This window comes from Zootermopsis nevadensis, unplaced genomic scaffold (assembly GCF_977971745.1).
Source record: "Zootermopsis nevadensis isolate Lab colony 2312 unplaced genomic scaffold, Znev_1.0 Znev_ptg000005l, whole genome shotgun sequence".
Classification (NCBI taxonomy): domain Eukaryota; kingdom Metazoa; phylum Arthropoda; class Insecta; order Blattodea; family Termopsidae; genus Zootermopsis; species Zootermopsis nevadensis.
Window position 1 is genome coordinate 812,293 of NW_028259137.1, and position 24,876 is coordinate 837,168.

General features: G+C 38.8%; 1 protein-coding gene across 9 annotated transcripts in view; it reads left to right on the top strand.

The window, feature by feature from the left end:
- Mctp (multiple C2 domain and transmembrane region protein) overlaps positions 1 to 24,876 on the top strand; it is a 245,213-nt gene that overhangs the window by 77,828 nt on the left and 142,509 nt on the right. For 3 of the 9 annotated variants that reach the window (XM_087343292.1, XM_087343296.1, XM_087343293.1), the window contains exon 1: positions 21,242 to 21,845. In XM_087343292.1, coding sequence (XP_087199418.1) covers positions 21,543 to 21,845 — 303 coding nt within the window. In that variant the 5' untranslated portion in view covers positions 21,242 to 21,542. Of the gene's footprint in view, positions 1 to 20,114; positions 20,256 to 21,241; positions 21,846 to 24,876 lie in introns of those variants that run through there. The other 6 variants (XM_087343297.1, XM_087343299.1, XM_087343300.1 and 3 more) reach the window with 3 other exon arrangements.

Below are 24,876 nucleotides of genomic sequence, written 5' to 3' on the forward strand. Positions count from 1 at the left end.
GAAGGGAAAATACCACTTCGAATATTAACGTTTACCTTTAGTAAATGAAGTGAGTAGGATTTGATGTTTCCATGTGTATATATTATTTAAATATATATATTATTTAAATCTTGTCCGTCTAATCACAATAAATTCTTATTAAATATTAAAATATTACAATAATTAACATTTAAAATATTTAAAATATTAAATGATGTTCTTTATCGAAATATTCGATTTACATTAGACCATCATTTTTCACGATATGTTTCAGTTCCTAAAAGAACTATCTTCAGGTGTATATAATTATATAAAGATTCAAATCAATAATAACTTAAATACAATTTCTATATATTATTTTAGCGTACATTTTTATCAGATGTTTATCAGATATCAAACGATGTTCTTTTCCAGATTTTATTCCATTTTAATAACATATTCGATGTTGTTCTGTATATGTACATCATGCTCAATATGACTTTAGTGTTGGTGAACGTTTTCCATGTGTAGTCTGGTAGAAGTTTACCGACGTTTCAGAGGGCCTTGCTGCCTCCATTATCAGGACGATCCGGGGCAGTAACCCAGAAGACAGTCATCTTCAGACGTGAGAGTAGACTGGGTTCAGTTGACTCTGAACAGGGTTCAGAGACGAGACGAGATGTAATCGATACTATAGAATTCATCAACAAAATATTGTTCGGAAAGTTTCGTGTCAACTGTTTGCTTGTTTTAAAGAACAGAAGCTAACGATTGCCCCATAAAGAGAAGAGAATTGCTCATTTAATCAATTACTCCCAAGGAGGATTTGCGAATTTCCATCCGGAATTGTCGGTTTGTCTGTTTTGTTACAGTCTTGGGCTGTGTATGAAGCCCAGTCTCTCTCTCTCTGTCTCTCTATGTCTCTGTCTCTCTCTGTCTCTGTCTCTGTCTCTCTATCTGTCTCTCCCCCCCCCCCCTTACACTATGCTCTCAGCTTTCGTATCTTTGTATAATATTTTTTTATCTTTTGCTATATTCGACATTTTTAATTTTACTTCCTGGTAACGTTCTCTATTTATCTGTTTAAGATACTTCGAAATTATGGATAATTATATTTTTTTATAAAATTGCTACATTACTGTTTCGTATTCGTGTTGGGCAAGGCCGTGGTCTAGGCAACACGGGGTTTTCCTCCGGGGGCTTCCCCGGTTTCTCCGTGGCATCCCAACAATTACTCCATTCACACACAGAAGAAGGCAATGGCAAACCACTTCTGGATCATCTGCCAAGAACGTATATGAACAGGTCCCAGTCCGAGAAAAGGATGGAAGGATCCTGTTCATATGGACCTGTCGTCAGACAGAACACTAAATAAAAAAAATAATACAAATTAGGTTTCGCAGCTTTAATATGATTGGACTCCCATTGGTTCAATAACATTTTACAAGATTTCTTCACAATCCCAACGTAAAATGCGTAGATCATACCTCATAACATATAATTCTTGTCTCGGCCTGTTTAAAATCAAAATTGGTTGTGAAGCAATGAATTCCCTAAACCCTGGAATCTGGAAGATTCTCCCATTGTAAAACGTCCGCGTGGTTATTCAGACGTCTGTCAGAAATGCAAGGGTTTGTTATACACACAAATATTAAAATCAGTTCTCTAAACGTTGGTCCTGAAAAGCCTTTCTTCCGAGTTTTCCGTATTTTTTCCCTCCGTGATGCTTTTCCCTTTAGAATCTTCCGGCGTGACGCGTACTTCCATTGTTTGCCACCGCTGGGAGCGACATCCAGAGAAAATATGTAGCATGGCGCCAAGCCAGACGACGAAATGAGACGAACTTTTGGCGAAACACTTGGTTATTAGCAGCACCAACACAGGCAGTGTCACTTATAATTCGGTTTGTAATTTCTGGTCCATGCCCTAAAAATTTCAATTCTTTTAATAACAGTATTTAATTATTACTTTAGAAAAAAGTGTTTGTAAACTTATACACTCTACTTAAAACGAATTTAGTCAACGACGTAGAAATTCTTAAGCGAGTTTAAGACCCGGAGGCTGAGTCGGACATTTCTGAAAGGAAAAACAAGTTCGGCTGTAACTCTAATAGGAAGCTTTTCCGGACCACATATTATCTGAATATTTATGTCTGTGTGAGCGTGTAACTCATGTTTCAGGCGTTAGATTACACTCCGAATGAATGTAGGGGTGTTATGATGAGCTTGGTAGCAATGCGGAGAGATTCCACCACATAATTACCTCGCCCCTCTGGCGTGTCATACAGCGCGAACTAGCGGCCAACCAATCAACACGATAACTGCTATTGAGGTGTTAATTGAATTTTGCAAGCTATGTGACAAAATATGAAAAGCTGTTATAATGTTTGTCGGAAAGCGGACATTTTCATTTTGTAGCAAATCCAGTGACTCGCGTGTTCAGAAATAAAGTGAGCGAAAACTGAAAACAGTTTTTGTCAAAGATGAGGTTATATTCGATCATGAAATGGCTGGAACTGTGTGTTTTATAATGCGTGTAGTCAGTACCCAGAAAATTGTGTTAATAAAACATACGTTTGACACGTTCAGAAACATTTTTTTCGCTATTAACGGAAGTCTGTTACAGGCCTAGTTAGGATTTTATTTAGTGAAGTTTCGTGGTGTAGTAAGTAAACTGGCAATTAACGGTGGATTTATACATCATTTAAAAAATATTAAATATTTATATGTAACTGGTAAAATTATTGATTAAAATTCTATCGTGTCTTAAATAATGTAAAATACAGAAAATTTTAGTTATAATGTGTATTGTGATAATTCGGATATAGAAAGATGATATTAAAATTGATGTCAATGAAACAGTCTTACAGGGTGTGGATTAGATTCATCTGTAAGTGGGCGGTTCAAGGTTGACCTAGTCTAAAAATTCGTTTTTATGAAATACCCTTCGTGGCAGATGTTGTCAACATTGTCCACACTCGCTCGCATATACATACGGGGTGCGATCGGAAAGTTTCAAGACTGCGCGTATAAAAACCCGTACACTTATCTCAGGTATTAAATTCATCCATCACCCTCGAACTAGTTCCCCTGGGAGTGAACACGACGATCCCAGCGCCGCTGCCAAGCCTGGAAGCATCCCTGGAAATCTTTCTTTGTCAGCCTGTCAAGCACCATCTGCGATTCTGCCTGAATCTCTTCTATCGTCTCAAATCTCCTTCCCTGTAGCTGAATTTTCATCTTTGGGAAGAGGAAGAAGTCACACGGAGCTTATAAAGGAAGTTGGGGTCGGTTCTTGCAAGATCTTTGAGCTCCTGACAAACGAGAAGTCGATTCTGCTTCTGGTCCTCAGACAGGATGCGTCGCATGTGGAGTTCTTCCTTTAGAATCAGCTGACAGGTCCCATAGCCTATCCCAACAATGTCGCACAAGTCGTTGATGGTACGACGTCGATCTTCGTGAATGGCCTGCCGAATCTTCGTAACATTTTCGGGCGTTGTGCTCGAAGATGGTCGTCCAGAACGCTCGTCATCATCGACAGAGGTTCGGCCATTTTTAAAACGTGAATGCCACACAAAAGTTTGTGCACGACCCATTGCGGACTCCCCAAATGCTTGCTTTAGCATTTCATAGGTTTCCGTAGCCGTTTTGGCGAGTCTTTGGCAAAATTTGATGCACACGCCATTCCGAAATCGCAGGAGGGTCGGTGTAATGCACTACCAAAACGCCCGCCCGTAACTAAGAAAGAAATGCTAATTCGATGATGCCGGCTGGCACACTGATTCACTATGATTGTAGGCCGCACCCCCTAGCGGCAGAAGCTCGTACTACATCCGGTTCGTCCTCTATTGACACAGTATGGAAACTTTCCGATCGCACCTCGTATGTGTTTTGTGTGAATACGAAAGTCCAGTTTAATCTTGAACTACCGTTGTATATATTACACACAAATGGTATCTGCTTTACGCTTGAATTAACTAAATCCACCACTTGTCTGAAGCTGATTGGCTAACGAGAACAAATGACAGATGCGAAGAAGTTTCTGAATAGCAGACCCCAGGCGAGTGAAGTCAACAGAACTGGCAGCGTAGCAAACCTAACAACACGAAACTGGTGACTTTCAGCAGATCGGAAAGAATGAATTTTTACTGTGTCCTTGAAGTATGCAATTTGATGGCCTGTTATAGGCTTTACAGAACAGAATCCTCTTCTTATATTTTCTCGGAACAATCAGGCAAATCTTGTCTCTCCCAGCGTTTTCTCGAAGTCTGACAGGCAGGATGGTTTATCAGTAAATTTATACTCACTGAATCTCGCGGCAGAGTGGTTAGCATCTCTGCTTCGTATTCGGGGGCGTGTTTAGTAGTTTGCCTCAATCTCAGGCAAATGCCAGGATTGTGACTTGAATTACACCCTAACCGCTTTCTTCCACATCATTTCCATTTAATTATTAATTAATTATCCTATAGTTCGACGCTCAGCAATATAATATTAAATTACAAATAAATTAACAATTCTATGCATATGTTTATAAATAAATTTATATTTCTTTCTGGTAATAAACTTGTCAGTATCTTGGTTATACTTCATGAGGATCTATGTTCTATCTTCAGTCTCCCCATGCCCTGATTGTTCTTTAAACTAGGCCACGACCACTTCCCACCAAATATAAATATACTGCACGCGAGAGTAAGAAACTTCCTTATGACGTTTCCGGTCTGGGAAGTCACGTGTTGCACTACTATCAGACCGAAAAACGTCGTGATTGTTTCTAATTTGATGTAAACTTTACTGGCAATATTTTATAGTACCTTAAGTTATAAAATAGTCAGTAATATTTTTTATTTAGTGTTCTGTCTGACGACAGGTCCATATGAACAGGATCCTTCCATCCTTTTCTCGGACTGGGACCTGTTCATATACGTTCTTGGCAGATGATCCAGAAGTGGTTTGCCATTGCCTTCTTCTGTGTGTGAATGGGATGCCACGGAGAAACCGAGGAAGCCCCCGGAGGAAAACTCCGTGTTGCCTAGACTACGGCCTTGCCCAACACAAGTTATAAATTCGGGCACCGCCGGGAATCGAACCCGAGGCCCCAGGATTATAAGGCCAGCGTTCTAACCGCTAGACCACCGTGGACATCATTTATTTATTTAGTGTTCTGTCTGACGACAGGTCCATATGAACAGGATCCTTCCATCCTTTTCTCTTCTCGGACTGGGACCTGTTCACATACGTTCTTGGCAGATGATCCAGAAGTGGTTTGCCATTGCCTTCTTCTGTGTGTGAATGGAGTAATTGTTGGGATGCCACGGACAAACCGGGGAAGCCCCCGGAGGAAAACTCCGTGTTGCCTAGACCACGGCCTTGCCCAACACAAGTTATAAATGAATAATGATACGTACAGAGGAGCAGCGGATAGCAACAAAGACGTGACTAAAGACCAATGTTCTACACTCAGGAATAGGGGTTTACGCATGCGCAGATCACTCGCTTACCGAGCCGTCAACGTCACAAATATTTACTTAACTGTCGTTCAGAGGTCTCCACGTGCCGACATTTTAGAACTAATTCCGGACGGCCTGATGTTCATTTAGCCGTAACTCGAAGTTTATCTTCAAATAAGTTACCTGTATCATATTCATCGCCCTGATGACGGAGGCAGTATGACCTCTGAAACGTTGGTTAACATCGACCAGACTACACAGCGCAATAACCCAGAAGACAGAAATCTTCATATTCACCGCTGTGAGAACCTCAAGTCTTACAAGTTACCTGTACCCAACCGAAGCTCATCTTATTTTTATTCCAGTCCAGTCTGTTTACAATCATCTGCCCGGACTATCGCAGCAACAATAGAAGTTTATTTCAGTTGATTCGACGTTCCGTTTCATGCAGTTGTAAGAAAGTCGTTAAATATCCTAATAATGCAACTTTTGAAATTGCCCGCTAACTACGCTACACACAGAGACATAAACGAAAGCCATGTATGTTATCGTAATTGGTCTGTTACTTCAGATGTGGACGATTCAGTATGACGAAATTTTGTTTTCGTAACGTAGATAAGCCCATTGTTGAGAAATGCAGTACTCACAATCTGAATAATGCGTGAAGTTTGAATGGCAGCACTGAAGCATGAAATACACTTCAATGCCCCCGCAAACTCGGTCGATACCTGAGCATGAAATGTTCACGCTAGTGCAACAACGCAGACCTCGAACAGCTCAGCGAAGACAATTGAATTGCATCATTTCAACACAGAGCTACCTTTTACTTAGACATTTGCTTTTCAAGTGTAGTTCTGTATTGACAATGATGCATCAAGGAGCTATGTACAACGTAAGATTTGAGGTTTTCACAGCGGTGAGTATGAAGATTTCTGTCTTATGGGTTGTTGCGCTATGTAGTCTGGTCGATTTTTACCAACATTTCAGAGGTCATACTGCCACCATCATCAGGGCGATGAAGATTTCTGTCTTCTGGGTTGTTGCGCTGTGTAGTCTGGTCGATGTTTACCAACATTTCAGAGGTCATACTGCCTCCGTCATCAGGGCGATGAAGATTTCTGTCTTCTGGGTTGTTGCGCTATGTAGTCTGGTCGATTTTTACCAACATTTCAGAGGTCATACTGCCTCCGTCATCAGGGCGATGAAGATTTCTGTCTTCTGGGTTGTTGCGCTGTGTAGTCTGGTAGCTGTTTACCAACTTTTCAGAGGTCATACTGCCTCCATCATCAGAGTATGAAGATTTCTGTCTTCTGGGTTGTTGCGCTGTGTAGTCTGGTCGATGTTTACCAACGTTTCTGATGATGGTGGCAGTATGACCTCTGAAATGTTGGTCAAAATCGACCAGACTACACAGCGCAACAACCCAGAAGACAGAAATCTTCATACTCTGATGATGGTGGCAGTATGACCTCTGAAATGTTGGTAAACATCGACCAGACTACACAGCGCAACAACCCAGAAGACAGAAATCTTCAGATTGATTGATGTTTACAACATGGTTTGAAGATATTTCAACACAAGTTGAAATTATATTACTAATGTGTAATTGTAATCTAACATGTTTAATAAACATGACATTCGTCTTGGAGTTGCGTGACGTTGCGGGGACAGGCCTTAGATAATTCTCGCGTGATAATCTCTGTTGCAAAGAACGCCGCTCCTGATTTCGACTGTGATGGCGTGTTCTCATGTAATTCACCCTGAGGAGGTAGTCCGAATGACTGGCGCCAACAAGTTGTGGGGTCGAGGGTACGGTAATTGTGACGTGGGCGTAATAGAGAATAATGAGTCATTTCACCCACAGAATACACATCCGATAACGAGACATGAAAGGATCCATCTTCTCTTCAAAGATTACATTCACGCCAGTTCTAATCTAATGGCAGTCTTTTAGATGGTCTGTCTTTGGCTACGCGAAGTTTCAGTTTGTATTCCAAAACAATATTCTATTTATAGTTTAATTAACAACGCTTTTTCAGTAGCTCAGACTGCGTTCGAAAGAGAGGACGATGGTAAGTAATGAATTGGAAGTGGTCGTGGCCTGTTTTAAGGTACTTTCCCGGCATTTGCCTGGAGTGACTGAAGAAAACCATTAAAACTTTGCATACCGTGTAGTGTATTATAGAATATAAAAATAAGCAGACAAACAAACTGTTAACACTTATATATGACACTAGAGCAAAACGCGTTTCGACCTCAAGAGGTCATCATCAGTGGCAAAATGGGAATTAATTTGTTTGCTTGTTTTTATATTGAGGAAAACCAGCTAATTCCGTTAATTACTTTACCTTTCCTTGTAAAAATATATTTTTCTTCAGGAATCGTGTTACACCATAAACACATGAGATGGTAAAGTTGCGTCATATTGTGATATATTATTTAATTATTTAAATCTTGTCCTTCTAATCTCAATAAAGTCTTATTAAATATTAAAATATTACAATAATTAACATTTAAATTCTCAATGAAAAAATGATGGTCTAATGTAAATCGAATATTTCGATAAAGAACATCATTTAATATTTTAAATATTTTAAATGTTAATTATTGTAATATTTTAATATTTAATAAGACTTTATTGTGATTAGACGGGCAAGATTTAAATAATTAAACCATAAACACAGTTGAATGTTGGTTCATATGAATATCATTCATGGCGTGTTATGACGTCATGAGAAGGTGTTACCTGACCTTGGTTGGTGCTTCTCTTGGCGCTATAATTTATATTGTTTAATCAAAATATGTTCTAAAATCGGTTATTTCTTCACGTCAATTGTTTTTGTCGGCGTTTATAATTGCAGCTGATTTTAGAAACTTCAATATCTTGACACCTCTTCCTGACGTGTTAAATAAATTTTCTGCTGTTATCGTCGTAATCTTTTACTTCTAAATTAAATATTGTGGTCTAGTATTTATTACTCAGCGTCGTATTTCAGAAACCCCGCGTTAAAATCTCGACCCACAGATCATTTATCTTGACTGAGGTTTTTTATGTGGTTTTTCTCACTTCCTCCAGCCAAATGCTGGGATAGTATATTAAATTAGGTCATAACTGCTTTTTGCGTATCGTTTCAAATCCATTCGGCGCTATTTAATCTAAGGAATTGAAATCATTATTAATTAAGCCAGGAATAAAAATAAAACCTAATCATTTACATTATAAGAGATATGAGATTTAGGCTTCTTACCTCTGTAAAGATGTCGATGTTCGTCTTCTGGCTTGTAACTCCGTGTCGACTTTGTACCTAACCTGAAGATGGAGACAGTATGCTTATCCGAAATGTAGTTATCTTCCTTAAGTCCATACGACGCTACAACCCGGAAGACCGATATGAACGTTTAAAATTAAAGTTTATAGTTTATATACGGGAGACTGCAGCTTGGAATAGCTTGATTTTTAAACTGATTTTTTATAAGCAGTTTCAGAAATTATTTAAAATGAAGACTAGGGTCAATTGTAACAGGTTTTATATTTTACTCTGTGTGGCACACATTTTCCTGTTTCTTCTACTATGACACACACGTAACTAGAATTCCATATTTGTTACAGAGAGAAACTTAGAGAAATTCTAAAAAAGTTTATTAACTTTTGCACGGTTAATGGATAGGGAGAAATGTATTTTCAAAACCCGTTCAGCCAATCTGTCTTTTCAGTTTTATATCACTTCTAGGGAAACTTTAATGAACTGCACACTGATAAGACAAGTTTTCTCATGTTTGTTTGTTTGTCATCAGTCTTTCTACTGCTTTGGTGCGGTCCTCCATTTTCGTCTCTCTTGCGCCAATCTCTTCATTTCCACATATGTTTTACAGTCCACATCCTCAATTCCAATCTTTGTCTCCCCCTACAATTCTCCCCTTCAACTGTTCCTTCTATTACCAAATTAACCAATCCTGGGTTCCTCAGAATGTGTCCCACCATCCTATCTCTTCTTCTCGTAAGATTTTTCCTTCGTCTATCCTGTCTAAGACCAGCGCATTTCGTACTTAATAAGTCCACTTAATTTTCAAGATCTTTCTATAGCACATTTCAAAGGCTTTTATCCTTATTTCTGGCTTTCCACAGACCATGTTTCACATCTGTATAATATAACATATAACTTCAGAAAAATGGTTTTCTCATATAACTACGAGGCGCGTCCCAAAAGTAAGTTTCCCACTCGTCCCACGACTAGCAAACCTTATATTGCGCGAAGCGACTGTGCGTACGTGATAGAGCAAAGACGTAGCATGGCGCATGCACTAACGGCACTTCCCGCGTTCTCACAGTAGCATCGTTGCAGCTGTTGAAGATGGAGGTTCTTATTCTAGCTCCCGCCGACTGTGAAGTGCGGTCAGTGATAACGCTAGGCCGCACACGGCTCGACGGACAGCAAGTCTCCTGCAGGAGTTCAGCTGGGAGGTGTTTAATCATCCACCCTAAAGCCCAGACCTCGCTCCCAGTGATTTCCATCTTTTCCTACACCTCAAGAAATTCCTGTCCGGTCAGCGTCAGCGTTTTGAGAATGACAGAGAGGCGGAGATGGTTGTCACACAGTGGTTCCAATCCCAGGCGGCAGACTTCTACGACACAGGTATTCAAAAGTTGGTCCCACGGTATGACAAATGTCTCAATTCCGGTGGCGAATATGTTGAAAAATAGCTGGACACTTGCTGTATCTGTTGCAATAAATATTTCCATGAAATTGTGTTTTGTTTCTGTAAACGGCCCCAGGGAAACTTACTTTTGGGACGCGCCTCGTAATTGAAAATCCAGAGTAGAGATCAGCAACTCGTTTACCATAATATGTAAGTAATTCTGTCTGATGGATGAAATATCTGAATGGCTTTTGTTCTTGTAAGATTTGCACAAGATCTATGAAGATACATGACAAATTCCGTACTTTCTTACGACGATCCTGACTCATCTCTCATTGTTAATCACTTCTGTTACCACAGCGTCCATTAAATCATAAGAAATTCATCTGTCCGTTCGCCGTACGCGTGTTCTCGGCATTTTAAAAAATAAAGCTGATTTTACTAAGGTACTGTCTCATATTAAGATAAAATATATAAATACACTGACCTTAATGATTTTAAGGACGATGGGATCAATTGTAACATGTTTCAAACACCCCCGTTATAAATGTTACAATTGTTCCATCACTGACAAAATGTTTTATAATTTTAAAATCACAAAATTCAATTTAAGTTGCTAGGCAGTAAAAGATAAATAAATTAGACATGTTTTGAGCATAGAGTAATGTACTAGAGTCTTAGATGCAATGCGGAAATTAAAAAAGTTCACTGTTACACGTTAGAAACTGCAGCACATACGAGGTGCGATCGGAAAGTTTAAAGACTGTGTCAATAGAGGGCGAACCGGATGTAGTACGAGCTTCTGCCGCTAGGGGGTGCGGCCTACATTCATAGTGAATCAGTGTGCCAGCCGGCATCATCGAATTAGCATTTGTTTCTTAGTTACGGGCGGGCGTTTTTGTAGTGCATTACACCGACCCTCCTGCGATTTCGGAATGGCGTGTGCATCAAATTTTGTCAAAGACTCGCCAAAACGGCTACGGAAACCTATGAAATGCTAAAGTAAGCATTTGGGGAGTCCGCAATGGGTCGTGCACAAACTTTTGTGTGGCATTCACGTTTTAAAAATGGCCGAACCTCTGTCGATGATGACGAGCGTTCTGGACGACCATCTTCGAGCACAACGCCCGAAAATGTTACGAAGATCGACGTCGTACCATCAACGACTTGTGCGACATTGTTGGGATAGGCTATGGGACCTGTCAGCTGATTCTAAAGGAAGAACTCCACATGCGACGCATCCTGTCTGAGGACCAGAAGCAGAATCGACTTCTCGTTTGTCAGGAGCTCAAAGATCTTGCAAGAACCGACCCCAACTTCCTTTCTAAGGTTTCCTTTTCCCAAAGATGAAAATTCAGCTAAAGGGAAGGAGATTTGAGACGACAGAAGAGATTCAGGCAGAATCGCAGATGGTGCTTGACAGGCTGACAAAGAAAGATTTTCAGGGATGCTTCCAGGCCTGGCAGCGGTGCTGGGATCGTTGTGTTCACTCCCAGGGGAACTACGTCGAGGGTGATGGATGAATTTAATACCTGAGATAAGTGTACGGTTTTTTTTAAAAAAAATATAGGCGCAGTCTGGAAACTTTCCGATCGCACCTCGTATATCACGAATATGAAAACTGTTTGTGTTCCATCGCTCACAGCAAGAAAATGACCCTGCTTAGACCTTTATTGGCGGATAAAACAAGTAACACGTGCTAACGGATTGATATGTTGCTATTAACCCCAGTCTCCCTTATTCTATTGGAGGATGAGCCACGATTCATTTGTCATCATCTGTCCAATGTAATGGATCTTCGACATCGAAACAAATTCTCTGATTACACTTTAAGGCGTGAAGTCGGAGGACTTTGTTTCAGGCTCTGTAATAATCCAACTTGTATGAAAATGTCTTCTGTGACGTTGCTCCGTGTGGCTTTTCAGAGGTCCTTGTTGCCTTCATCAGTACGACCACCGTAACGCAACCATCTTCATACTCACCACCGTGAGAACCTAAAATTAAGGTTTAAGTTTTTAACGCTCTAAGCAGGAATGTCCCGGTTTAAATGAGTAATTTCGTTTGTTATATGACGATGTATCAAGTGCTGAATGTATAGGCCTAGCGTCAGATGAATTGTAGTAGGAAATCGTAGAACTGGGAACCTCATGAAGTTGCAGGTCGTCTTATTGTGTCACTAGTTTTTCTAGATATTTATTTATTATTATTTAGTGTTCTGTCTGACGACAGGTCCATATGAACAGGATCCTTCCATCCTTTTCTCGGACTGGGACCTGTTCATATACGTTCTTGGCAGATGATCCAGAAGTGGTTTGCCATTGCCTTCTTCTGTGTGTGAATGGATGCCACGGAGAAACCGGGGAAGCCCCCGGAGGAAAACTCCACGGCCTTGCCCAACACAAGTTATAAATTCGGGCACCGCCGGGAATCTAACCCGAGACCCCAGGATTACAAGGCCAGCGTTCTAACCGCTAGACCACCGTGGCCATCATTTATTTATTTAGTGTTCTGTCTGACGACAGGTCCATATGAACAGGATCCTTCTATCCTTTTCTCGGACTGGGACGTATACGTTCTTGGCAGATGATCCAGAAGTGGTTTGCCATTGCCTTCTTCTGTGTGTGAATGCCACGGAGAAACCGCGGAAGCCCCCGGAGGAAAACTCCGTGTTGCCTAGACCACGGCCTTGCCCAACACAAGTTATAAATTTGGGCACCGCCGGGAATCGAACCCGAGACCCCAGGATTACAAGGCCAGCGTTCTAACCGCTAGACCACCGTGGCTGTTCTAGATATTTATAATTCAGTAATAAATAGATGAAAAACTATTGGTAAAAGGAAATTAACTTCAAAAAGTGTTTATCAATAGCAACTGAAGATTTTAGAGAATATGTGACATTGTAGCTTAGTCAGTATTGTGACTGGATGGCCGGAGTTCGATCCCCGACGGGGACAGAGGATTTTCCCTCTATCCTCTGTCTCCAGATCAACCTCCTACCTAATGTGTACGGGTTTTTTTCCCCGGAGTAAAGCACGGCCGGGTTAATTCACAGAATTTGTTGTATTAAATTGAGTACTTAGCTTTTATGTCAACTGTGAGGTGTTACATAAAATCAAATGCTCTCACGAACAATGGTCCGTAACTAGTAAACATTTGCAATAAATGTTTGTCATTCAATAATCTGTGAAGCGTTGTCAATATGGTTCGCCTTGGTCTGTAGCTAGCATTAATCGAATTCATAAATATCGAAATTATAAGATAAATAAAATAAATTTTCACCAGGAAACAATTTGCCCCGGTAAAAATGCGTGTCACGTGACAACATGAGTTGAAGCCGATCGGATCGCTAATTTCACGAGTCACTTCTTTTGCCGAAATTTAAAATACATCTAAATTAACCGTCTACCATACGCAGAGTTTGATTTGATGAACTGATAACTTTACCTTCCCATCAATTAAGTTTCTTACTACATTTGACATTTTAATCCAGAGTTCCTAACCTTCTCCATACGTACGCCACATCCTTGATTATCGACTCGCGGTCCGCAAGGTTACAAACAAATAGAATTTAATGAAATTCGTGATAACGTGTAGATTAAAATTTTTACTAATTTACTGCTACAAACAAGATCACATATTACTCAATTTTCTTGAAAAAAAAATTAGTAATTAACGAGATAATTAACATTACGTTTGCTTTGCTTAAGTATGCTTAGGCCTTCAAAAACGTGCAATTTATGTGAATACGATCCATCAATGAGATACGTCCTAGTTCTTGATTTGACGTTCTCAATTAAGCAGTACTTGTTCACGGCGATAGATAATGTCAAATACTGACAATATTAGCCACGGTGGTCTAGCGGTTAGAACGCTGGCCTTGTAATCCTGGGGTCTCGGGTTCGATTCCCGGCGGTGCCCGAATTTATAACTTGTGTTGGGCAAGGCCGTGGTCTAGGCAACACGGAGTTTTCCTCCGTGGCATCCCAACAATTACTCCATTCACACACAGAAGGAGGCAATGGCAAACCACTTCTGGATCATCTGCCAAGAACATATATGAACAGGTCCCAGTCCGAGAAAAGGATGGAAGGATCCTGTTCATATGGACCTGTCGTCAGACAGAACACTAAATAATAACTGACATATTAACAATGCGTGTTTTCTGATATCAAGTATCTATTTCCCATAGCAGAGCGAAAAACAGTAGACCTAAAACAGTACGGGTCTCAGGTTGAGAAAACCTGGTTTAAATGGCGTTGCATATTGTTAGCGTAGGCGTATTCCTTAAAGCCTCACTTGCGTTATTAACAATTATGTTTTTCTCGGTCTTTATATGTTCTGAAAGTTTCTAAATTTATTTCTGCTAACCTCACCTTTGCGTGACGCACAATATTTACATAATAATTGAGGCTTTGTGTTGAATTACAGCGCCACAACGCGTGTGTGTGTATGGGAGAGTTACTAACATCAACATTGAGGTTATGTTTGTTTAACATGTCATAAACGAGGTACAAGCTTTATCATTGCCCTTATGCACGGTATATATGTGGTGCATGTACAATTATCTGTGACATTAAAGCTGTTTTGACATTTCTAGATACTTTCCCTAAACTAACCACTTCTAGGAAACCGAAATATGTAATTATAATCGTACCACGAAACATAAAGCAATCCGATGAAACTTTCAGTTTGGAAAGCGTTAGAATTACTATCCAAGGTTGTTTAATTTTCATGCTGCATTCACAATCGAAAATAAACGCTCAGTAGAGTAGACAAATCAGTAAAAGTCTATGACCGACGAATCGTATCTTCAAAATACAGCAAAATTATTATGACCTCTGAACATCGTAAAAACCAGCAATGAATAGAAAAAACTACCTTTTTCTAAACGGTCAGCTTTAAGAAAACAGTTCCAGTTTGTATGATTAAGGTTTTCAGAGCGGTGAGTCTGAAGATGGTTGTCTTCTGGGTTTTTGCACCGTGTAAACTGGTAGAAGTTCAACGACGTTTCAGATGTCCATGCTGCCTCCATGATCAGTTCGCCCTGATGATAGAAGCAGCAAGTGCCTCTGAAACGCTGTGAAACTTCCACCAGACTAAACGGTGCTACAACCCAGAAGACAGTCATTTAGAGTGTCAGTTAAGTTTAACTCCAATTACGCGATGTTACGTAAAATTAAACCCCTATCCGGAGAAATGCGGGTTATTTTAACCCATGTTCCGAGGATTTCATAGAAGCGCTTTATGCACTGTTCATCGTCTACATGAAAACTGGATCGACGTTTCTGGTCTACTCGTCAATGTGAAAGTGAAAGTGGTCACCGGTCCTCAAAAGGTAGTCACGTAAAGGCCAAATTTCTATACTTTCGTCCGTAAACACTAGTCAGGAAGTTAGGAAAGCCGGTGTCAGAGCCGACTAAATGGTCTTACGTCGTTAATTACACGGCCATGAACCTATTTTGCATATTATTCATCCTTACACGTGCAGCTAATGCCAGCAATTTCCGTTACTGGACACCCAAAGTGAAATTTAATATTATCAAATATATTTCCGTACATATTTATCATCGCCCCCAGTCCATGCTACATCCCCTGCCCATCTGATCCTTCTTAATTTTAAAATCCTAGTAATGTTCACTGAATAGCAGACGTAATATTTAAAAATTGCTTCAATATGCAATTTTCTCCAGCTTCCTGCTTCCAGAAATCCTCAGTCTACGATCTTACAAACGCCAGAGACCAAGTTTCACACCCGTTTAAAACAACCGGTAAAATTAAGTCTACATTAATTTGTTAATATTTACACTTTTTTATAGGAACCCGTAAGACATTCCCCCAGATTTAGGGTCCTTTTAATTTTTTTTTTAATTTTTACTATGTAAAACTTTTATATCATTACATATATTCCCTTTCTGTCAGAACTTTTATAACATTAATTCACTCTGACATTTTAGTAATTACTATAAGAAACTCTAGCATGTGGAGTGGTTGAAAGCGAACGCTTGGCGTGTCTGCACAATGTTTTATCAGCATCCGAAGTTCGAAATCGCAAAACATTCCGACAATTCTGCAGTTTACGTTCATGTCCGAGTACGTAGAATGCCGATAGTGCCATTCTTCGACAAGGCTATCCCCTTCAACTGTTCAAATTATTTTCTTAACCATAAAATTTAAATATTTTTCCAAGTACTTGGTACCTCCGGATGGAAATCAAAGTCCCGTAGTTCACTGTTACATTTACTATCTCTCGTTTCAATCATGAATTACAACAATTTACCGAATGTCGTGGTCTTACGTCGTATTTGGAATGTCCTGAGTTCAAAACTTAGACCGGGAAACCAATTATCCCGAGGTTGTTTTCCTCAGTCCCTCCAGGTAAATGCCGAGATGGTACCTTAAATTAGGTCATGACAGCTGTCTTCCATAACCTTTAAAATTCATTATCCTCCTCTTTTTCGACGATACATAGTCTGAGATACTTAAAGCGTAATTAAATAAACTATAAATAAATATAATAATAGTTTATTTTACGGTGGTGTTTCTAAATTAAAGCTTCTGTTACTTGGAATGAGATATTTTATGAATTAATGAATTGAAAGAAATGTATGACAAAGTGGTACCCTCAGATTGCGAGACCAGTACCAGTGAGCATCATAAATTATTTTAAAATTCATTATCGACGATTCAGAAGTACGACAAACGGAAGACAGTAATCAAAACTCGATTATTTTCCTTCTTAATGTATTTTCTATGCGTCTGAATTGTTTCTGACCTGTGGAATCAGTCGCACAAGTGATCATAGAAAATCTAAAGCCAAATTAATTTCCTACGTGACAGACATGCAATCTGTGGGAGAGAATAATATTTGACATGTACGTAGATAGGAAAGTTTCGGAGTAATATACTGCTGCCATCCTCAGGGCTGGAGCAGATGGTGGTACTATTCATAATATCAACATCAACATATAAGAGAGAAGACAAAACAGGCGTTCAAAACTTTCCCTACAGGGAGTAGAATCTTGACTGAAACAATTATCGTAATGCTTTTCCTGTCATCTCAGATTTCATCGAAAACACCGACTCTAAAGCTTTCTTGTCACGCTCCGAGAGTTGCCATTCACAACGTAAAGGTTGTTGCACCGGCCGTCACCTGACGGGAGAATTTATGGCGCTAGTGTACACGCGAGTTCTTTCATTCTCTTTATTAGGGTGAACATTTACTTACGACAAACGATGGTTAGAAAACAGTGTTAAGTAGGCCGTAATTTTAAGTGTTGGGTCATTCGTCTGCTTCCCAGTACGAAGCTTTATTACCAGCTCTGCTCCTGAGAGGTTTTCAATGAAAACCGAGGAGGTGGCAAATAGTTTTTATTCTGTTGACATTGTGGGGCATTCGAGCAGTCACCGAAGGCCAGAGGGCCCCGCAGAAAACGCGTATTACAATTTTTAAACAGCAATATTTATTCTCACTGAGTCTATATACGTTGTAGTTTACATAGTGTATACCAAGAGGTAGTATTCAACCATTTTTTGTTCGAGTACCCCCAGATATAATTTCTCTTCCAACTTTGTATCCCCAAAGTTGTTGGTGTATAATTCAGGTTATACATAATATATAATCTACATCTAGAATAAATTAAATAAATTACATTACTGATTATTCAGTGTTTATCATAAAATAATATATTTTTTAAATTTCACGTACCCCCTAAGATGTCTTCGCGTACCCCTAGATATAATTTCTCTTCAAATTTGTACCCCCAAAGTTGTTGGTGTATAATTCAGGTTATACATAATATATAATCTACATCTAGAATAAATTAAATAAATAATATTACTGATTATTCAGTATTTATCATAAAATAATATATATATTTTTAAATTTCACGTGCCCCCTAAGATGTCTTCGCGTACCCCCAGGGGTACGCGTACCCCAGGTTGAATGCCACGTGTCTATTACAAGAGGTAAACAAATAACATTATTAATAATTCATATTAACACAATATGCAAAACCTCGTTTTGATTTTTCACGATGTTAAAACAAGCGTTAAACCTAATTTCGAGTGGGTACAACTCTCACGCCCAGATGCAGATAGCAAATTAAAATTAAAATTTACGCATTAATGAATGATGAAACATGCATTTATGACATATGAACTTGTAAAGGGAGCCCAGGGCAGAACTTGGTATCGGCTTTATTTCGTCTGCAATGCGTTGCGATCTATCGGGACCGGGTGAAATACCATTAGCATACAGCACAGGGACATGTCTCGTCAGTCAGCGCCATTTTGTGATTACAGTTTCTGAAATAATCACCCATCCTGGATTTTGCTTCTATATTTTACAATTTTTTCTCAAATTTCAGTGAAGGTAAGACCTATTCATTATTCATATCCACTTTATTGAACGATGCAGGTTACAAGGTGTTTTCTTGAAAGTCTTAAACACAATAATTTTTATTTATTTTCATGATATCATTTTTGGTGGGATAATCCTAATTTGAAAGAGTATACTCGGGGCAGGATGGGGTACACAGAGAATAGGATAAAATGACAAGTGAATGTAATGTGGGGAAGTCTATTCACAGTCTATTGAAGGGTGGATCCGGTATTGATCTTGCTTGAAATGGGCCCATAACTCATGTGTAGGTGTTGATAGTCACGTGTGTGCCGTCTGAGTTAGGGCTAAGTAGATTTCAAATATACAAAGTTTCGACATTTTACATTGTATACTAAATCATTTTATATCCTACGTCATAATTATTAGATAATCTGTGTTTTCTCGCAACTTTTCAAACATATATGAACTATACCCCGTCTTGCCCCGAGCACGGGGCAAAGGGGGCAAGTTATAATATTTAAAAAACTGTAACTCTTAGAACTAAAATAATAAATCATTATAAATCTCAAATTGGCAATAAATCCACACAAGGTTCCTCCATGTGTTCGTCGTCCCTTCCACATGCCTCCAAAGATTAAGTTCCCCGTTCTGCCCCGCGCTCCCCTAATATTGAGATCAAAATACTTTCGATATTCTACGCGTGATAAAATAACAACTGACGTAGTACATCTGAACATCCTGCGGGCAGAACTTCGAAAGCCCTGTGTCCAGCGCGTTTATCAATCTCGATATTTAATAGCTTATCTTATAAATAAAAACAAAATAATGTATCCAGTTCTTGAAACCTTGCTTAGAAACAAAACTGTTTACACTTTGAAGGACACTAATGCCAAACGCGTTTCGACCTCAAGGGATCATCATCAGAGGCAAAACAAATGAATTCATATAATACAATTCAAAGACTATGGTTTTCTACAGAGCATAAAAGGTATGTATTTTACAAAACCATATTTATTTAAACTTGAAAGTGAACAGTCTTCGCCTATCACGTGCGTGCTTTGCCGTTAAAAAAGAAACGTTTAAAGTGAATTTTATATATCACTAATAAGCAAAGGTAATATTAATATCCTATTAATTCTTTAATGTAGTTTTAATCTTCTGTCAGGAAACATTTCTTTTATTTAATATTAAACTACGCAGTTTGTCAATGTTTTCATTTAAGAGCAGATGTCACGTGGTCCACAGAGCAAATGTTAAATTTAATATAACGGTATGAGATATGGGAATGTTTATTGAACGTCATGTCAAAATATAATAAAAATCAAACTTACTAAATAAATGTTAGACCGACTAAATGTTTCTGTAAAAAGTTTTGGTCTGGTCATAATTTTGTCAACATTGTTCAGAAATATCGTTCGCGATGTTTCCGTCGCTCTGATGATGGACGCAGCAGGGACCTCTGGAACGATGGTAAACTTCTACCAGAGTACATGGCGTTGCAACCCAGAAGGCAGCCATCTTCAGACTCAAATCTCACTTCACTCAACTTCGTTCGCTAACATTATTTAGCTCGACCTATTGGCTTGTAAACAAGATAGATGAGGTTTCATTTTCCCTCAGTTACTCACAGATGTCACCCCTGACCAGTCCACGTGCAGGCCTCCACCTAATATCCGTCTTCTTCCAGATGTTTGTTACCAGGAGACAGCAGTTCACAACGCCATCAGTAACGTTCGTCTTCTTTGTACGTTAAACATCAATTTGCACTTGTCAAGCCTCAAGGAAGTTCGTACAGATCCACGATCGTTATAAGAGCCAGCTACGTGTTACAGAAAAATCTCTTGTAGAAAGAAAACGAAGTTTAAGTTTCAGGTATTTAAATTAAACAAAAAGAATGGCGCACGTTTTGGAGGAAGCCATTGGTGTGACACGACGCTATATAAGTCACCCAGGTCTTTATTTACATGACGTGAAAAATTTTAATTTAGTTTAATTTTCGCGAAAAATTTACGAGAAGATTACGCTCTGGGAATGCTACTATTCATTTCAGAATAATTTCCTGTCTAACCCAAAAAATGCAAGGATTATAATACACAGAAACACTGTCATAAGGGAAAGACGTACACTAAGGATTTTTTTCAAAACAGAGTGCTGAGGAGGACACGTGGACTCAGAAGGAAAAATGACAGGAACCAAGAGACAATTTCATGATTAAAAACTTAATAATTTCTACTATTTACTATTATTCATAGTGGAGAGTTTAAAAATGGAAAATATTACGTTTATATCTCATATTTAATATTTCAGTACGTGTCTTATAGGATGGTCGTTCTGCCATTCTGGGAGATTAAACTTTGAATCCGGATGAATATATAAATGCTTATCTCTTCGGTGATATTCTTTATTGCTTTAAATAATATAATCTTATATTAGGCTGGTCCATAAAATAATCATTATCTAAAGATTAATTCTCAGTCCTGAGATTTCAGGGTTTAAGGTTCTTGCGACACGTAGGCACAGTATGTTTCTCCGAAACTTTGAAACATACTTACCAGTCTACACGGGCTTAAAACCCAGTAGAACATCGATTAAACGGAAAAAATAATTAGCTCTGTTCTTCTACATTTCATCATCAAGAATTTTAACCGAATTTTTACATATAAATCCACTTTTTTATATTTTTGTTTTGACGTTTGTTCTCTGTAGAAGGGCAGGCGAAAACAACAAAGATCGATGTTCGCATAGTCGATCTACCATCACGAGACAATCGCTGGACTCTGCGTGTGGTATAGTCGGCGCAGTAGTTTTGGGCCCGTGGAATTTTCAATGGGAAGGCTAGGAGCGAGTCTCTTATGCACCGAGGAGCTTGTCGGACTGAACGCCCAAACAAAAGAAATACACTGACCGTGCCACCTCAGGTACACAGAGTAGGTCCGCCCGCCAGCTCCGCTAGCTTTTCCACCGGCCAAAACAACTGCGCCGACTACAAAACAGGTTCTTTCTCGTCTGTTCCACAGTAGAGAGTATGCGAGCAAGAGAGCAAAAGAGAGTGATAGTGAGAGAGTACGACACACGAGCGAGCAGCAACTCTCCAGTCTGCGTTCTCCTTCTCCATGGCTCACTCCGACGTCTCGGCGTCTCGACGGTGGCTCCGTCGTTATGACTGCAGCATTTCAGCAGCAACGTTGTTGCAACAGGACTGTATGTTGCTGTTTATCTCTGCTTCCAGCCGAAAGATCCCGACTGAACTTGGTCTCTGGAGATTCTCAACAGCAAGGAGGTATACTCGGCAGACACCTCTCCAAGTCAGCTTCAGATCTAAGCACTTCCCGGCGAGATGATCACGACAAGGACGACGGAAGGTCAGTGCTGGTTCAAGGCTCTACGTCCCAGGCTCATTCCACTTCAAACATGCCTCAAGTCGCGCACAAGACACATCACAGCTTCTTCAGCACACTCAAGGTAAGATGACGTCACACGTTTTGCCGTGACTAACCTAAGTAACTTTAAATAAATTCTTCGTGGCACTTCAGAAGGTATTTTAAGAGGAATATTTAATACAGTACAGTTGTCACTCTGTTTACGATCTCATAGTTAACGATCCGTCTCCCATAATACACCATTATTTCTGTTGACGGTAAATTTCCGCTTAACGATATATTTATATCACACGGCCCCCAGTTTCGGCCAATAGGAGTGCTCCTAGGTAGACTTAGCAGGCCTCAGCCAATCAGCGACCTCTTTTATGAGCTGGCTTCCTTTGTGCTTGATTTGCGTAGCTTGTAAAATCAGCTGACGATAATTTCAGTCAACGATGGTTTTCGTGGAAACATTTATTTTACTTAATTGAAGGACCACTGAGTTCTTGAGATGCCAGAACTGGTATTCATTTTTTTAATGTAGTACAGATTACACTAGATCTTATCCATTGCTTTCGGCCCTTCTAATTTGCACGATCAGACTGTCTTACGATAGTGACCTGTCAGTCTCGTATTAAATGGAATTTGTTTATAGAATTTCCAAAATGCCGAGTTAGATATAGTTCATAAAGGATAATCCATATCTGGATAAGACAACTAAAGTCAAAATAGTGCTATTTATTACAGACTCTTTGTCATATAAGTTTATGAATACCATTTCAACGTTTTTTAAAACTGTGTTATCATTATAGTATATTAATTTCAACAGTATGAAAAACTGCATCAGTAACAGATACACATGATTTTATAAAATATTGTATTTTAGGCTCTTCTTATTTTGAAGCATTTACAGAGTGGTTTGAAGCTTCAGTACTTAAGTATTTAAGTAGGTTGTTATGGAGACAATTTGGAGCAGAAAATGTAAATTTTATTTTTTTTCAAATTCACCAGTTTCCGAATTAAGACGTTTACACTTTGATGTTTTTATTGTTGCAATTTTAAATTTTTACATAAATTTAAACAGTTTGTTTTGACATAACATGATAGTTGATTTTCTCGCTTGCAATGGAAGAAAGAAAACTCTATGCTTTGTATCATTTTTTCAGTTGTAACTTCAGATGATTTAAGTATTTTTATGTTCGTGTGGTGGGGACTTTCCAGGCACAGAATGCACTACACGATGCGTAATCACAACGTATGTTCGAAGTTTCTTCTCTCGGCGTGAACTCTCGCCTCGCAGCGACGTTGACTTTACTTTGACGAACGCTCAGCGCGGAGCCCCTGTCAAACGATCACAATAATACAATGTTATATTGACTCAAAGAATGTTGTAACTCGGAAAAAATTGGTGAATCTGAAAAGAAAAGTTGTTTATATTTTCTGCTTCAAATGTTTACCGCAAAAACCTCATACGTATTCTACCAGAGCTCTTAATCATTCTGTAAGTTTGAATTTTATCGTATTTTTCAAATGCTAAAAGCCAAGAAATTAAATCTACTTACTTACTACAGAACAATGTTTTCGGTTCCATGATTAGACTTTTTAAACTACAATTTTTTTTTGAGACACACATCATTAAGCACGTTGTAACAAACACTCGAAACTGCAGCTGTCTATACAAAAAATAATTTTTTTCTATATAGTTTTGTTCTTTAAAGTTTCGGTTTAATATTTTATTCGTTATTCAGTTCCTATATTCCTATATTTTAGCATAAGGATTGTCTCATTAAATACATTTTAAATTCCATTTAACCACAGGCTTGAAATTAAAACATAGGCGAAGGCTTTGTGAAGAAATCTATTTAAAAAATACTTCCGTACTGATTTATTCAGGTTGACGTCATAATGAAACGTAACTATTATCGTAAGTAGCGTCTACGTAAGCGTAGACTACGTTAGGGGATTTATGTTATCACCGTAAGATCAAGACACGTTCATTAAATCTTACGTTTATCTCCATGTTCATATAAGCAACTGGTACAAAGTTCAATCCAATTTAGGCTTTTATCATTAGTCACCATCATTATCGCCATAAATACATGACCGATTGTCTTAAACACTGTTTTCTTTCATATCGACTGATAAAACTATTTGCTGACAGAACAGCATAATTCAAACAGGGACTTGTTTCTACCTCACAAATTATTTAATTCATTTTATATATATATATATATATATATATATATATATGTTATGTGTCGAAGATTTCTCACTTATTAATTGCAGAGATAAAGTGTTTATAAAAACACGCAATAGTGCGTCATTTTTCTTGTCTGAAGTAATAAAAGGAGAGTTGGTTGTCAAATATAGACAGAATTCTTTGCCACAGTGAAATGTTTACGAATTAATAGTAATTTTTAAAAGAGTCGATGCAGAAATTTGACGACACCTATCAACAACCAAAAACTTACGAAACATGGAGCGTGTTCAGGTAGTAATTCTTGGAAATTTCTGCAAGGCTGTGAACTAATGGTGTTTCTCCTTGGTGCAAACATCTGGCATAGAAACCATATTTACACCACATCCATGGAGCATATGACTGTCTGACCTTGGGCTAAAGCATGATAGCGCCACAGAAGTGTTGAAAATCACACAACTACTGCAATATTGCCCTTAATACAGGTAGCCCTCGATTTACGCCGGGAACTAACCGGCGTAAACGGAATCGGCGTAAATTGAAACTCTTTTATAATGTAAATCAATGGGAAGTCAATGACTTGCGTTCCCTGCACCCAAACATTGACGAGTAATATAATGGCATTACATTTAAAGCTCTGAAATAACGTAAATAAAATAAAGGGAATTTAAAAAATATATTTTATACAATTACAATCGGCAATTCGTTGGTCCCCGCGATTGACTGAGATTCTTTCGTGTGATTGATGTGTACAGTCATCTCTGCTGTTATGCGTTAGTTGCATTCACGTAAGACGAGTAGTAAAATTAACCCCGGTACCTCCGCAGAGATTAAATTAGTCCTTTGAAAGTTTAAAGCGCCAGGAATGAAATTGCATAAGAGCAAACTAGCATATGCAAAAGTTTGCATTTCACAAACAGCTTTTACCGATTCATCG